Consider the following 17,264-nt stretch of genomic DNA (forward strand, 5'->3'; position numbering starts at 1 on the left):
TTTGGTTCAGGTTCATGTGTTATTTTGATTAAAGAATTCCATTAAAAAACAATAAACATGACATCCTAAAATAAACTGAAAACTGGATAATTGAGAGGTAATTGTAAAAGCAAAATCCACAACAAGTGGATGAGTTTCTGATGAGTTCTAAAAAAATGCTACGTCTTCTGTACTTAGCAGTGATTCAGGGGTTACCAGGAGGCTGTGTTCAGTTCTGTTGTTTGTACCTTAGGAAAAATAGGAAACGATACAGAAGATAGCTCTTTAAAAGTTTAAAGGGAAAAAAAAGATAGAGGAAAGCAGGGCTCGGAATAAGAGCAGGTAAAGCACCTCCTACTGAAAGGGTTCAGAGTGCATCCATGCTTATTCCATATTTCAGCTGTTAAGGCACTCCCCAAAGAAGGTGGAAATTGAACTCATGACACTAGCAGTCTCAGTGGGTGTTGTTGGAGAAAAGGTCATCTCCTACGACCTGAGAAAGGTCTGCAGGGAAGCGTTAAGGCTGTGAGTGTCTTTTTGACGTAAGTGCCAAAGATCTGAAGAAACCTTATATTCATTACCTGAGGGTTTCATGTTTCCTATGAATCAGAAAAGGCGGCTTCTCACAGTGCTGGATTTTGTGAAGCCATTTTGGACCCCTAATTCTCTGAGAACTGAAAATTGGAGAAACGAGTTCTGTGACCTGGGGCAATGAGTTCCCTGAAACGTCAACACCTGCACAGCTAGGCCCTGTACACTGGTGCAGGTTGTGATGACTGGAAAACTAATTTTGTGAATTTAACAACTCACCAGTTTTCTAAAGGTTACCTTTTTCCAGAAGAGACCTGCAATGCACTGTAAAAGTGGGTGGTTATATGATTTCGTCCACAGCTGCAAATGCTTTGCAGCGCGGAGCGGCGCTCCCGGTCAGGCGAGGTGGTTGCACGCAGCCTGCTGACGCTGGTGCCTACCACAGAAGTGCGTCCCCTGCCCTTGCGTCTGACTGCCCGCTGTTGCGTGGGAGATGATGGCACAACTAGCCCTGTCAGAACAACCAGTGTAAGCGTGACATTTTCCCCACCAGACTACGGACGAGCGGGTTCGGCTGGCAGACATCCGAGCGAGCAGGTGGTACCAGTTCCGCGTGGCAGCTGTGAATGTGCACGGGACGAGAGGCTTCACGGCACCCAGCAAGCACTTCCGATCCTCAAAAGGTTAGTTTGCGTTCGCTGTGTCTGGCGCTCACCTTCCGCTCGCACGTGGAGCGCAACTCGATCTGCCCGCTTTTCTGGCAGAAGGTTTTTAACAGGTGGGGTTTGGTGTAGTTTAGCCACCGGCTTTGGAAACGGTGTGAGATTTGTTTGAAGTCGGCAAAGGAATTAAAGGTTAAAGATGTCATTATTCTTTTATCAGTAAGGGGTCTCAACAAATAAGCCTCCTTTTAAACATTTTCCGCACGGTTGGTATCCAACAACATGACCCTGACCATGAAATATGAAGGAACTGGGGTTTCTTGTGTGTTATTCCGAGAGGTTTCTCTTATTTTTCTTTTTAGTTATAAGAAATATATTGCTGCCATATGTTTAGCAGAGTATTGAAATATTTTGATGCCTGTATCTAAATAATTGTAGCAGCATTGTTTTAATGGAACTGCAGGCTCTTTTAACATAACTTTCCCCTTGCTAGCACTGATCGTAAGGACTTAAGAATAAAACGGGTATAAATGCTAAGTAGCATGTTTCTGTTCATTAGAAAGGCATGCCGGACAATCTACAAAGTATTGTAGGAATTTTCGTTGCCATTTCTGGTTTTGCAATGGTTTGGGTAATAAAACAACTTTGAAAATTATTTCTGTACCAGTAAATGGTACCTGGGGGATGGAGGAGATGGAAACGAATGTCCCATCCTGTGAAGCTGCTGGCATTGTCCCTGGTGTGCCTTTGACCCACATGAAGCAGAATTTTCTCAGATGACTCGCAGGCACAGTATAGGAGTTAGCACAGGCCAGGAACTATTCCCGACAGACAGACGGTCTGGATGTGCTCACCCTCTCTTAAAGGCAGTCGATAACGGGGGCATAGCCAGACCGTGCTAGTTGACTTTAGTGCCAAAGAATGAGATCTATCACTCTTCATTCTACTAACAGAGGTAGTTTCTAATAGAAAGACTTGTCTTTGTTTTAGTAGTGACAGAATCTTTACACTGGTATAACGCATGCTTCGAGGAATGCACTTCCTCCTCTTTCTGCAGATAGAATTATCTTGCAATACAGACAGTTGCTATCTATGGGTTCCCGTGCTAGCTTTTAGCTTGCTGTTTGGCCATAGTCAGGCCTAGAAAAAGTCTTCTTGTAGATGCAGTTATAGAGGCATGCAAGTGCTTTTGCTGGTGTGGATGGTTTAATCACTTACTGAATAAATATACATTAGACTCAATAATTTTTTGGTTCTATAACCACATTTGTGGTAGGAAGGTTGGCTGGCATAGCTATCCCATTACTGCTGTGACCACAAACCTTTTCAAGAATAAAAGAAGTATTATTTTAAGAATGTATTATCCTTAAATAGCATATCATTTCAGTCACATAAAAAACACAGTTCCTTCAAGCTGTGTTGAGCTTACTGCAAAGACTCAGCAGCAACAGTAGCTTTCTCTTAGCTTTTCTTCACGAGCAGCACTTCAGCAGATACAGCATTTTATTGCTGAATCTGGCACCAACTTTCTTTTAAACTCAGATCAGTCAGTTGTTTTACTGAGTTTGTAAAGATTTTCCAACTATTCTGCTTAGAACCACTATAATTGCAATTACATAAAGGTATATCATGGTATCACTGAGGTTTTGGCTCGAGCGTGACATTTTCAGGCAGGATTTGTATTACTTCCCAAAAAATTCGTCTCCCACTGAGTGTGCTAGCCACAGGAGTATATTGTTCAAAATACCTACATTGGTAATGAATATAAGAACATGCATGGTAAGTCATACTGAAGGTCTCTTTAGCCCAGTATGTGACCCCAGCCAAAAGTGGGGTTTTGGAGAACAGCATAAGAGCAGGATAAGCACATAGGGATATTCCTTCAGAATAGCCTCCCGGCTGGCAGTGATTTGTATTTCAGGAGCTTGTGGTTTTGAAATGATTACTTGTTAGATAACAGAGTCCTCTTTTTCTGTGGTCCCTGCAGCTACCCCTGAAGCACTTGCTCTCCTTGAGCGCGGCTCATGGCTGTCCGGTGGAGGTGGGGAGCACTTTTAGGACTTTGTGACAAGGCCAGCAGAAGCCAGTAGTACCTCTGCATGTTCTTACCTAATAAACCAAAATAACGTGATCTTGATAATGGCAGAAAGTATGTAGCCAGTGTTGTTCAAAAGGCTTCTATAACCCTCAAAATAACAATTTTCAAATCTAAACTCCAGTCCTTGGCAAAGAATCATGAATTGCCAGACAAACAGCAAGGAGTTCAGTTAGCTATCAGCTTCGTAGCCAAAATCATCCTAATCTGGCAGCTCATTTGACTATTTTAGAGGCTTTGCTATTGTCAGTGGTTATTATAAAGATACCGTGTTCAGCAGATGAAACATGTAGAAGCGCTAGGTTACACAGATGAAGACGCTGCCAGGTGGTGACTGTCGGAAATGATACTGGGGTGCTTTGGTCGGTATCTCTTAGCCTCCGTGTCCCCGGGTAAGCACTCGTAGCGGTAACAGTTATAGTGTCATATAGAGATTTAATTACTACTTGGGAGCTCAGTGGGAAGTGGCGGCTCCTGCCTGGCAGAGGCAAGAAACTACTGCTCAGATGTGCCTAGTTTTTTGAGTGCCAGCATCTACTGGCCCCTGCTGAGCTCCTACAGGCGCATTTAACCTCCAGTTTGGAAAAGGAAAGTGGACTTTGGCACATCACCTTTGGAAGGCTGCTGACTGTCTGTGCTACATTTATGAGAACTGTGGACAGAAATTCACATTAGTTCTCGTACTGTTTCAGTTCACCCTGTTGTGCCAAGACCGAGAAGATTATTATCTTCGTCAGACTCAACAGAAGTTTTCTTCAAAAAGAAACCCTTTGATCAGAAACATGACAGCAATTCCTAAGACAGTTTCTCACACAAGATGCTGAACTTTTACCAATTGCTCATAAATTATAACAAATAGCAAATTATTGGGGTTTGCTTTTCCTTTAAAGGAGGACAAACATGGTATATAATCTGAATCTAGGGAGGAGTATGGCACCACAAAGTCTCTGTCACTAAATATTTTAAGCTGTTAAAAAGAACATTCAAAAACATTGGTGCTGTAATTACTTGGAGAGAGACTTTTTGTCTGATTACCACAATACTGTTTTATACTATTTTGTGTTTTTTGCAAATTCAAAAAACATGATCTCTAAGTAGACACAGAAAAGTAAGGTTTTGTTTTATTCAAAATAATGTTAAATCTTCTGAGGTATGTAATTTCCATTAACGTTTCTATCACTAAATACAGCTTCTTATTATCCAAATTAGTTTAATTTCCCAGTCATGAAAAGGACAAAAACAGGAAAACAAGAGTATTTCATTAAGTATTCCAGCTTACCATTCTTCATCTAGTTGTGTTTTGAGGTTTTATCTACTGCAGCTTTTGATGCTCTTATACTATAAAAGTTTGAGGTGAAGGTTTATTAGCTGTTTTACACTGTCTCAAGTGTTCATTTATGGCATTAATCTGTAAATAATAAATAATCAAAGTGACACAGCTGAGATAATTTAGGAAATATTCAGAGCTTAAACAGAGAGAAATTTTTTGTGCTGTTTATTTCTGGTTTATAAAGGAAACGAAGGATTTGTATGTGCGTGTCTGGCATGGCCCTTCACAGGGAATGAAGTGATGCTTCATTTTGCCAAAATGTGATTCCAAAGTCACAGGAAACGCAGATTAGACTATACCTATCTGTTTGGAGCAGAGTGGCTAGAAGATGAAGTGAATACTGTGCCTAGGAGATTGGGTTCTTTCCTAGACACTCTGCACATGGATTTTCAGATTGATACTGTCCACTACAATTGATCAAAACTTTCTGCTGTTTTGACAGTGGTTCCTACTTGCCTTTTCAGGGTTTTTAAATTGTGTGTGCTTTCCTTTTCATCTTTGACTGAGTGGCAACAATTTACAATAACAGCAATAAATAAAGCTAACAAATGCGTGGCAGAACATTTTTGATCCCCAAAGGTACAAATATATTCCTCTTCATATTTTGACTGGCTCTCTCTAAGCTGCTTCATTTTCTCTGGAAGCAGGAGAGGAGTGTTCCTACAACCCATAAATGAGTCTCCTTGGATGGAAAGCTTCCTGTGCTTTTCTCCCATTAAGTGGGCACCGAGTAGCCTAAGCCAACTGGTCAGAAGCTGCTCGGCACTAGTAACACAACTTTTAATTTGTTGCATTTGGGTAAGAGTTTTTAGGCTATTTTTTTTCTAGCTTTTTATGATTTATGATGAGAATGAACTCTTAGAAACAGAGGCTGCAGTTAACTAGAGGGATCAGTGTTAGGCATTTCCATATAATATATTATCTTGCTGGTCTGTAGTTAGGTACTGTGCCATTTTCCGAGACAAAAAGAGGCTATAAAGATGAACACAATGAGCCCAAACAATCTGATCCTTCTACCTCTACTAAAGGTTTTTACCTTCAACATGAAGGCAGTTGCTAGCACACACAGGATAAATTGTCAAGCAAAAGGAAGCAGACAACGTTGTTTTCACAGCACATAAGTACCATGCTGGATGTGATTTCATGCATACATTACTAAGTGTTAGTAAAACCAGAACAGACACCCACTCCTGGCAATAAAATTCTTTCTGTTGCTCCTTTGGGACCAATGATTTTTTTATACTGTTGCACAGCTGGTTTATGTGTGCCATTTCCATTGGGCAACACGGCTTATGCCTTGGAATTGTTTAATGGTTGGAAAATTGTCTGTAAAGCAGCTTCAGCAGATTTTTAGAGTTGGAAGGTCTAATGTTTAAAAGATGGCAATGGGAGATCCATTTTAAGTCACGGAAAAAAGCTCTATAAAAAAGGGTTTAAATTAGAGTCAAACTTGCTATCACTTTTACAGCTCAGAATGAGAATTCTGGTTCCAATGTCATTATTTTCTTCTCTGACATATATTCCAAATCATTTACTGTTTTCATTACAGTTGCCACATTTAAAGCCAAAGTGGATGCATTGCAGCAGTGTATGATGTGATTCTTGTGTATAGCTGGCCCATACTGTCTTGTTAAGGTTGCAAAGTGCTTCCAGATTCTACTGATTGAAAGAATTTTGTAAAATATAAATTGTCTATCACTACGTTTACAAATATCAGTGTGGGAAGATATGCATTTTGAAATGGTGATGATGTGAGGGTTTTCTTTTTTTCTTTTATTTGCAGCAAGGAATCCTCCCTTTTGGGGACTGGAGACAGAGTTTTGCTTGTGATGGCTAAGTAGCCAGCAAGACAAGAATTTAAGTCCTTTGGGTATGCTCAAGCCAGATACAATCCAGACAAATGCAGTACTTACTCCATGTGCTGGAACAGCAGCTTCAGCCTTGACCTAATGAAGCTATCATTTCTAGCAGTGAGAAGTGATTTACTTGTCAGGCTGCTGAGACCAGAATATTTTCGGATTTGAGGACAGCTGTCTGTGCCAAATTCTAGTATATATATAATGACTTTTATTTTATTTGAGTTGTAGTATAAACTGCAAAGGAAAAGCTGCAACTAGCATCACTCTTTCTGCAAACCAAAGAATTTGATTTAACACTCAGATAAATTTGTGTATATAAAATTTCAGAACTTTACATTTGAAAAACTGGCAGTAGTTTCCATTCCAGTAATTTAATGTTCACGTATCTGAATTATACATGTGGGCAGGCAGTCAAAGGGATCACAGATATATGAAGATTAACAGCAGAATGGCTGTTAGCTTTATAGTCAGCAGAACGCCAGTTTAGCTTCATTGTCAGGTTAACAAACACCTTATGTATATAAGCTTTATAATCCGGTACCAGTTATTAGACCTTGAAGTATTTCAGCACGAGTTGTACACTGCTTTTAATGTCTGCATAGATATAAGCATAACAGAGCACCTTGTAGAAGCATGACTTTTCCATTCAATAATGCAGTAGCGAAGGCTTAAAAAAATCAGAGAAAAACAACTAATCTGTTATCTGGTACCTGGCGGGCACGCATTATGGAGGAGCATGCTCTTATACTTAACAGTTTTTTGGGTTTTGGTTTTTTTGGGGGGTTTGGTTTTTTGAGAGGGGGCTTTGGAAAGGTCTGGGGGGGGGTGTTGGGGTTTTTTTGTTGTTTTTTGAGGGTGGGGTTTGGATTGTTTGGATTTTTTCCTGTTAATAACAGAGATCACAGTATCTTGCCTTGCTGCTATTCCTTCTCACCCATTTGTTTTGCTGGTGAAACTCAGTCCTTTCAAATGAGAGAAAAGATTAATATTATTGGTTTTTTGACTTACAAAATTATAGTTCTATCAGTTGTAATAGTGATGAGTGTCACAGGAATATATAGAAATAGATTAATAAATTATATAGGTGTTATTGAAATACTTAATATGGAATGGATCCTCAGCTGGTATAAAATGCTCACTAAGCAGTGTCATATTTCAGGTAATACACCCCAAATCCAATAAATATTTTACTGTTGTGTCTCTACAGCCAGACAGGTTTTTCTCATATGATTAAATGCAAAACTGTAATAAATTAAGTTTTGTTCATCTGTGACATCTTACATCCTTCTAGCTTATTATTTTCTCCAGGTAAGTCTCTAGTTTTAAAAAAGCTCTTCTAGAAAATGTGGCACTTTCAAATGTCTCGCCTTCTCACGGCTGTCAACTGCGGATGTCCTTCCTTTCTGTCTTCTGCTGCTACCACCACCACTCTTCCTCCTGTTCAAAGGCATTTGTGTGGATGACATTTGCGAGGCTTGCAGAAGAGAGACTTTGAAGAAAGGGGGCACTCAGGAAAATGGTTCTGCTATTGCTGTATTATTTCACATGTATATTCCCTTTAAGAGGACGTTCTTTCTTTCCTTAACTGTAGTTACCTAATGATTTTTAATACAATGTTTACATTCTCCCATAGCAAAGGAGAAACACTACTAGGTTTTCTTTTAAATATGGATCCACATTTTGGCAGCTGACTGGACTGTTTCTAGTGAACACAGAAGCACTGCTACTGCTAAAGTAATGTTTTCAATAGATTATGCAATTATAAAAAGTACAGGGTGAAATGCTGGTGCTATAGAAGTCAGAAGAAATGATCTGTTGGTTTCAGTATGCACATAGTTCTTCCTTACTGTTTTCTTTTTCTGCTTACGTTACTGGGAAAAACAGGGATGTTTGAAGTTACCTTAAAATAAAAACAAATTCCTGTGATTCTGAGAGATATAAAAGTTCCATTCTGGTCCATCTCTAACTTTATACAAGGAAAATTACACACCATCTTGCATTCTTATGGGGACAGAAACATTTGAAAAGGAAGAATGTAAATTTGGTCATTTGCTTTTAGACCTATGAAAAATTGGTGAATAGAACTTTAAAATATTTTTAATTATGTAATACACTTTGTCCAGAAGGCTATTTCACTTAACTTTTAGATTTTTTTTAATGACTCTCAGAGTCTGTTATAGATGCAGAATGGAGGCAAACATGTTTTATGGTTAGAATTGGTTTTGCTTATGTCTGACCATTTGGGAAGACATTCTCTGAAACATTTTAATTCTATCCAATATGTTATATATACATAATACATGATGCATAGCACTTCTGGGAGATAACCTGAATAATTCACCTACAGTAATATGATCATGTTGCACTTCAGGTTATAAATGTTTTATTACCATAATACATTGTCATATAACATAAAGCCCCTAACATTTTAAATCAGTGAAGAGGAAGGATTTTGGATTTATGAATCATGATACTGTTTATATTTATCGTACCTAAATTTCATTTTATATCTACTTATTTTATTAAACTATAGAAGTAAATGAAAAGTTGTGTTAGAGAACAGTACAAACCATTTAACTAAATTAATGTCTTAAATTTATCCCCTCCAATATAAATAGCTTTGTATACTTTAAGATGGAGTTGTTGGCTACTTCACAGGTAACGAAATAAGTGTGAAGGACAGTGCTACTCCAAAGCCAGAAAAAAATAAACTGGCTTGCAAGCTGATTCAAAAAGTGAGTGGGGAAAAAATAAAGTATTCTCATTATTTTGAAAATTAAGTTAAATTTCCAGAATTCTTAACCTCAAGTATGCTTTGTAACTTTTATAGCCAAAAGTTGGGTTGAATTATATGTGTAAGGAAACAGGGGCATCCATTACTATTTAACTAAAATGGAATGTGTGAGGAAACAGGAGCATCCATTGTTATTTAACCAAGACTCCTGTTAAATAACAGGAATAAGCCATTATTTCACATCTGCTGATCTTTAAAAAGGAAATGCTGTCTTTATTAATTCTGAATGTGTCAGTTTGCATGACCTAAATGATGGAATTTTTCAGTGAGACCGTTTGTCATAGGGATTATCTGATGAACTTAGTATGCCTGGAAAGTTTATTTAACAGCTCATTTACCATTATAAAAAGATGCAGGTGAACCATGCAGTAAATGAATGCCTGGTGCCCCCTCTGCACACCTCCAGTTTTATTTCTAGCAAATAAGTGGTGTCTCATTTGGCTAAAAAGTTACATGAAAATGTTTTTTTCAATCAGATTGTTTTTTCTTGGCTACAGGTTCTTAACATGCCTTAATTACTATGAATTTGCTTTATTATGCCTGATATACTTTTAATTATTTTTGAGACACACTGTTTACTTTTACTTAATTTTTTTTTTGCAGTTTCCTTATATTTTGCCACCAATGTTTGGCTACCACAGGCGTTTAAAGAAAAGTAGGAGTTTAAAAGTAGGATTAAAAAGTAGGAGTTAGTAAATAGCAAATTGGACTTTCAGAAGCTTAGTTGCAAAATTTCCATTGATTCACGTTACTCAGGGCCAGGATATTATATAGTAGGTCCACAAGGAGGACCTAACATTCAATATTGGAAAAGGTTCAATATTGGAACTTCTGACTGTCAGGTGTCCTTCTTGACTTTAGGGTCAGCACAGAGACAACTGAATGAATAATATCTCAGTTGATACTGACCAAAAATTAAACCAGAACAAGGAAATAAATCACAGGGGTAGCTAATTTATTTTTGTTGTTCTAAAAAAACCCTATAGACTTCTATGACATCATAATATAGCATTACAACTTAATTATATTTATTCTAAGGAAGTGTTTATGTCCTATGGTGGTAGATATCAATACTAGAATTTTGAAGAAAGATTCAACATGTAGAAACATAATTTTATCATCTGAGAATTGTCTGGCAACACTGAAAAGATATTCAGTGTTTCCACCATAAAATTCTGTGGTGACTATACAAGGCCACTTGTAGAACACAAATGTTTTACACTCACTATGTATGTAAAGTAGTGAATGACGGAAGTAAAACTGGTAGTCTAGCACATTTTGATAAAGCTTTACAATATTTGTGAACTATCAACAACACAGAATAATGACAAAACTAGATGCTAACCCATCATTTTTATTTCAGTAGAGCTTGAATTTCTAGAATTTACAAGAAGCCATATCACTTATGGGAAATTTTTGCCTGAATTTTCTTCAGTGTACTGAGAGTGTTTAATCCAGGTCATGTATGCCTGGTAAATACATGAGATGAACTTTACCTTATTGAAGATGATCTTTACTTTAGAATCTTTTTGTTTGTTTTAAATTCCAGATCCGTCTGCTCCACCAGCTCCATCTAATATCAGAATTGCCAATATCAGTGCAAACAATGATGGGAGTGTAAATGTAATGATTACTTGGGATCTTCCAGAAGAGCCCGATATCCCAGTGCACCACTACAAAGTCTTCTGGAGCTGGACATATAGCAAATATGTAATCCCAGCTAAAAAAAAGAGAAGGAAGATTACTGATGGGGTAAGAAAGAAAACAGTAAATGAGACAGAAATATGGCTTATTTCTGGCACAAAATAGAGTGTAAGTATAAAATATGTGATAAATTGCAGTGATTTCAGCAGCTGGTAAAGTAGTGGTCTTAATTTTTCATATCACCAACCCCGTAGACAATTTTGATCTCCTAATCTCTATCTTTCACTGAACTCAGGGACACAAGTAGAATTCTGCCTTAAAATGCAGGTAAATACTGTAAGATTTTGCAGGAGGGATGGATAGAAAGTTAAATGCTGTTTGTCCTCTAAATTCAGGCTTATTTTATTCGTGCTTCTTAAAGAGGCAGTGCTTCTTTTATTTAAAAAGCCAAATATAATCTGTCACATTGTTCTTTCACTATGCAAATAAAACTTGTCACACTATCATATAGAATAACCATTAAATAGTCAGTATAGGTCCAAGGAAAAAACAAACCCAAAACTCTTTAAATAAGCTGCTGTACCAAAGATCTGACATATTTCCATAACAGCTAGTTACTATGAGTTTCTTGAATGATGTGTCAAATATTGCTTTACTGGAAAACTATTTCTTGTGATTTGCATATTATTTTAAAGTAGTTAATAGAAATAGAAATCACTTACAGATAACAGGCTGAACTTAATTCTCAGTGCTCTTAATGAATGCGTTGTGAGAATTTGGTCCCGTGTCTATGTTAACCCTGTCTTTTGGCTCTGGCTGCCCACCTGCACTGTGGTGAGTGACCGCCGGAGGGTTATAGTTCCCTCTCTGTCCCTCAGTCACCAAACCCTGAGAGAAATAACGGCAATGAAGGCTGTGTGCTGAGTTCATCCACAGCAGATTGGACACGGCAGAGGTGCCACCATGGGAGCATGCTGGACCCATGCCTTCTCATGGGAACTGATGGGTGATCAGGGTCTGGAGGCTGCAGGGCCTGGAGGCTGCAGCTCTGTGCTGGGCAGGCAGGAAAAGGAAATTTCCCTGCAAATGTAGACAACATGGAGTAATTTCAGGGGCTGAGATAACTTGGTTCATTTCTACTTTGGTTAAATAATTTCCCCCCCCCCCAAGTAAATATGCATAGAAAAGAAAGTTAGTTTTCTTGTGCTTTTAAGAAATTACTTTGGCAAGATAGGGGTGGGGTTGGACTGTGCTAGGTAGAAAAGTTTGCGTTTCTCAGGAAAGCTGCCATTGGCTAGAGATCTTCATGGCAGAGGCGACAGCCTAAAGATAGAGGGGAGCTTTCTCTCCACAAGCTGGTCCTTAAATCACAAATCCCAGAGAATTTTAAAATTGACCTGGGTCCTTAATGTTGTGTTGGCACCTTGTGTAGGGTACATCCTGCGTATAAATGTGTTAAACCAGATCCAATATACAACATTACAGTAATTGGGACCAAGTTCTGACCTTGAATATATAGAAATCCAAGGCATATTTTAGAGAAAAGGCAGGCTCTTAGAAGATCTTTCATATTACTCCTGGCTCATTGTACTTCGTCTTCTGCAGCATGTCATGAAACTGTACGGCAATGCCAGTGAGATTCAGACTTGCCCCACAGGACACTCCTGAGGCTATTGCTAATCAATGGTCCTTTGAATATCATAGCAACTCTTCTGTCTAAAAATTGAAACTGCAGAAAACTTAAAAAGAAATAAATTAAAGGTGGAAAAGTCTTATTTCTTAAAGATCATTGGAGGTGTTTTTTACCCAGTTTTTACCTTTAGATGTAGTCTAGTCCAAATCATTTTATAATTATTTCCATATGAAATCATTCTAGGTTGACATTCAAATAATTTGACTACAGTATTAACACTGTTAATTGAGCATTATAGTCAATCTTATAAATATCTCAGCACAAAACAAGTAAAGGTAATTGATATTAAATGTTTTTTGACAATCCCTGAAGTGTTAAATATGGCATGGAAAAGACTCGGTAGTCTTTTTCACTCCGGATTGACTGTCAAACTTCAGAGGCACAAAGTATTCTAATGAAAACATGGAGTAATGTCTTCTGTCTGAGATATGGGCTAGAAGGGCATTTTTATAAATACATTAAAAAAATTTAGAAATGTAAGAATACTGAGAAGCCTTGGCTCTTCTTTGCAGTATAATTTATGATATTGCACCTTAATTTATGGATTATTGACTGGAGAATGATAGTCCTACTCTGGTGTTTCCCCATTTAAGACACTTCCATGAGAATGGAAACTGTATTTTTTCTTTTCTGTTTTCCATTCTATAGCAGAAAAGTGTTCTTACCAATGAGGGGTTATTTTTGATCATGGGTTTTGGTTTCTTTTTTTCAATTTTGTTTACAACAGTTGAAAAAAATAGAAAATATTGACAAGGTTACTGAATGTTGGATTTTAGCTGTCTTCAGACTGATCGTCTCTAGAAAAAGTTTTCAATTGCTCTGCTAACACAGAAATTGGGGAAAAAAAGTTTAAATTTGTTTGGCTAAAATAATTTTGACATAAGAAAAAAACTTGTTATATGTAAATAAACCCCTTTAGTTTTGACCTAAACGATAGGTGTCTGTATTTTCCAAGTAATTGCCAAAATGATGTAAACATCAAGAAGGTTAGTATTTTAAAAATGACACAGAAAACCAGAGTCCAATAAAATACATTTTTTAAAGAAAAGAAATTTTGCTCTGTTGAAATTTGTACGTGAGTTTTCTTTTCTAATTTCAAGAGTAGTGTGCCTAAGATAACAGGCCTGCTTTTAATAAGGGCCTGTGTTTCAGTAATACTATAACTACTTTGTATATTTATTCTCCTCTGTTATAGGCCCAAAATTATGTGGTGCTGGAGGGACTCCAACCCAACAGCAACTACAATGTGGAACTGCAGGCAGTAACACGTTGGGGTCAGATACGCCTAAAAAGTGCTAAGGTTTCTCTCCATTTTAGCACAACTCAGGACACCAGGAATAATAGTGAGTAATTGTATTAAAACACCTGAATGCTTTATCCCTTCTTCATCTGGAATTTGAATGTTTTATATAATGATTTCTCAAATTAAAAAAAATATTTCTCTTAAAGCTTTCTGTTTCATATCATAGTGACCCTGTCTCGGTGAAGTTGAGTAACCTTTTCATGTTAAATTTCTTATCTAAAAATTGGTGACAGTTTTTGCCTAATTCTTTATCTTAGATCCTACCCACCTGAAATAAACAAATGCGACAAAAATGGAAATATTTGCATGACTGTGGTGTTAATATTTTTTAAATGCAATACAGGTATAAATACTTACTATATTTGTCAGTGGCTGGAATAAAACCATTTCTGTGTCTTTATCTTAACTGGACAGTTTTAGTTTGCAACACTTTTCAAAATCCTGACTGTTTTGAGTAGCCCATTAATTCAGATTCTTGGACCACACAAATATGTATCTACTATGAAGCGTTATAAAACATCAACTCTTCTATTAGGGAATCTAAAATGTTCTATGCCTGATAAGCAATGAATTCTCAATAAATTATTGCACACATAGGACCCACATTCAAATTAGAATCTTGAGATCTTTAGATGTCAGGTTATTTCTTGTTAAGGTCTTCTTTAAAACCTCACATGCTAAGTAATATAATTGAAAAGCATATCTGAATCTGAATGTAAACTATGATTCTTAGTCTTAGTTAAATGCTATTTGTATAATTACAATACCATACCAAGTTACTGCCTCATCTGCTGATATGTCTCTGATTAACCAATACAGCAAAATTCTGATAATAAGATGTTAAAGAATATAATTTTAAATATCCTGTCCTGACTCCATTTCATTTTCCATCCATTTACATCCTTTTTTTAAAGTACACTCAAAGTTTAAACTTTACTTGTTGCCATTTTCATAACATAACTGTAATTACTATCACCCTAACTAATCAATTGCTATTGTTGCTGGACCCTTCTGCAAGCATATTCAGTTTGGATATACATAAAATATTTTAAAGTAGTTATTAGCTATGACAGACCTTCATATCTACAGTTGCTTCCCATTTTAATGTACCAAGAAGATAAAATAGACCTAAAGATCCTTCTTTTTCCCATATTAAGCTCATTTTTACTACCTTTTTGGTCCATCTTGAGAGACAGCAGAGGGCCAAGTTTTTGTCTCTTCAATACACTGAGTCCTTGCTTGAAATCCATACCAGAATATGAGCTTGAATCTCCACAGTGTGTACATAAGGCAAGTTTGGGTTAAATCCTCAGTGACGCCCAGTATAAGTGAATATAAGAGTTCTGCCCTTTCCATACTGGCTCTCCCAGATTGTACCTGTGCTTTCTGTCATCCCCTACAAAAGTGACCTAGTTTGCAGGATTGTGCACAATATCAAAAGCTTCTTTGAGTTACCACATTTAGTTTTCCTTTCTTTTCTGTATGTACACAGGAGATGTAATAGAAGAAAAACTACAGTGGGAACTGGGTGTTTAATTCCAGTACACTCAGCCACTGAGCTCAACTAGAAGTGTGTCATTGGTGTTTACGAGAGACCTTCTCATTTTGCTGAGTATTTTCGTAAGAATTTTTTGTTGGTTTTGCTGGCTTTTTTTTTTTCCTGCAAAGCACATTTTACTAGATAAACAAGCAAAAATTTCCTTTTCTTTTTTTTTACACACACGCCCCCCACCCTCCCTGCCCTGGTCTTCTTGTCTCTTCTGATTAGAAGTTTCTGTGAAGTTCTGGATCTTAGTATTAAACTTTAAGGTGTTTCCTTTTCAGTCCAATCATCTTGACTGGCATTTCACCAGATTATGTCACAGCTCTGAGAAAGAACATGTAACTAAGTTTCCTTTACGTCAGGTCACAGGAGAAGGCTGGTGCCTGGACTTCACCTGAGTCTGAGGCTGAGCTATGTCTTGGTAACTGGGACGAAATGCTAGGTGCCATTATACACACCTAGCCAAACTGACATTGGGCAAGCTGTTGAATTTCTTTCTCTCATTTTACTATGAGAATAGCTTTATAGACTTTCCCCTCTCGGGAGCAGGGATAATTAATCAACTGATGTTTGTCAGGCTTTATTGCTAGTCCTGACTAGCAGATCATCACAGTCTTTAAACATGATAGTAAATAAAGACTTTCTATGTAACAAAACCCCTGTAATCTGAAGCTGAGTGACTGAGATTGGACTGTGTTGTTTTTGGTACCATTCTATACTTACCGTGAGAAACCCTTTCGCTGGTAGTGCTGTATCAACTCTCCATGGTCTCACTAATGGTCTGTCTCTCATGGTCTATATCACCAATGGATTTCTGTTGGGAGAGGAAGATTTTTGTTTCACTTTTCCCTCTCCAAAACGTTGTGGTTTTCAGAATCTGATCCAGATCACATCTGATTTATTACTTACAAATCCTCTACCAAATGCAGTTCATTTACCCTATACCTCACGTGTGACTTCAGTGGTTTCACCGTTTTCTGTCCACTCCAGTGGCACCTCTTTCCTATCACCATCACAGTTAGATTTAAATGCCTTCCACAATTTTGCTTGGATAATCTACCCTCTCCTTGATTGTTTTACTTCAGAAAACAGGCCATCAGTATTTTCTGTGAAAGTCTGCTATCTACTAATGACTGATTAGTATAGACTTTCTAATGCCTTGTGCTTTGTTTCACTTTCCTGTGGTGACCTTTTTGGAGTAAAAAGTTCATTAATTGTTGTATTGTTTTTTAAACCAGAGTAATACTATAAGAGCAATATTTTTGTTTTCTCACATACTTCAAGTATTTGACTGTTATATTCAAGTTATGAACATCCATTTAGTTAACAAGCAGTATTTTCTTTTTAACTGCAAATCAGTGCCTGCGAGAACTAAAACATGTATTTGTTTTACAGTAGAGTACTTCAATAGTAAGTTTATAGTCAAATCTGAGCATACTTTCTGTTAAAGCCACGAAGTAAAGGATTTGAGATTCTTTGAGTCTAAACCACTGATATCATACATTTTAGTGGATAGAGCACTCTGCTGAGAAGTGTATTTGGACCTTTTTGGACTTTTTAAAAAAACGACTAAATTATAGCTTACATAGAAAGGCAAATAAAAACTATTCCTGGAGGAGATGCAAATTCATCTTCTGAATCTCACTGAAGTTAGTTAGGTACAGAGCCAGTCCTGCTTGAGGTACTTTGGAGAATACTCAGAAGCAGATGGAGAAATATGAAAAAGAAAAAAAAAATATTGCCTGAAATATTATCTAGGACGTGACATTCACGCCCCCTCTTTATTTGGGGACTTCGATGGCCTTTGGGAAGTAGTTCCAGAAGCAACATG

General features: G+C 37.3%; 1 protein-coding gene across 1 annotated transcript in view; it reads left to right on the plus strand.

Annotated features, from left to right (window-relative positions):
* ANOS1 (anosmin 1) overlaps positions 1 to 17,264 on the plus strand; it is a 148,092-nt gene that overhangs the window by 97,632 nt on the left and 33,196 nt on the right. Inside the window, exons 6-8 of the mRNA XM_075522638.1 lie at positions 1,064 to 1,193; positions 10,800 to 11,002; positions 13,783 to 13,930. Coding sequence (XP_075378753.1) covers positions 1,064 to 1,193; positions 10,800 to 11,002; positions 13,783 to 13,930 — 481 coding nt within the window. The remainder of the gene's footprint in view (positions 1 to 1,063; positions 1,194 to 10,799; positions 11,003 to 13,782; positions 13,931 to 17,264) is intronic.

Source organism: Mycteria americana, chromosome 1 (assembly GCF_035582795.1).
Source record: "Mycteria americana isolate JAX WOST 10 ecotype Jacksonville Zoo and Gardens chromosome 1, USCA_MyAme_1.0, whole genome shotgun sequence".
Taxonomy (NCBI): Eukaryota; Metazoa; Chordata; class Aves; order Ciconiiformes; family Ciconiidae; genus Mycteria; species Mycteria americana.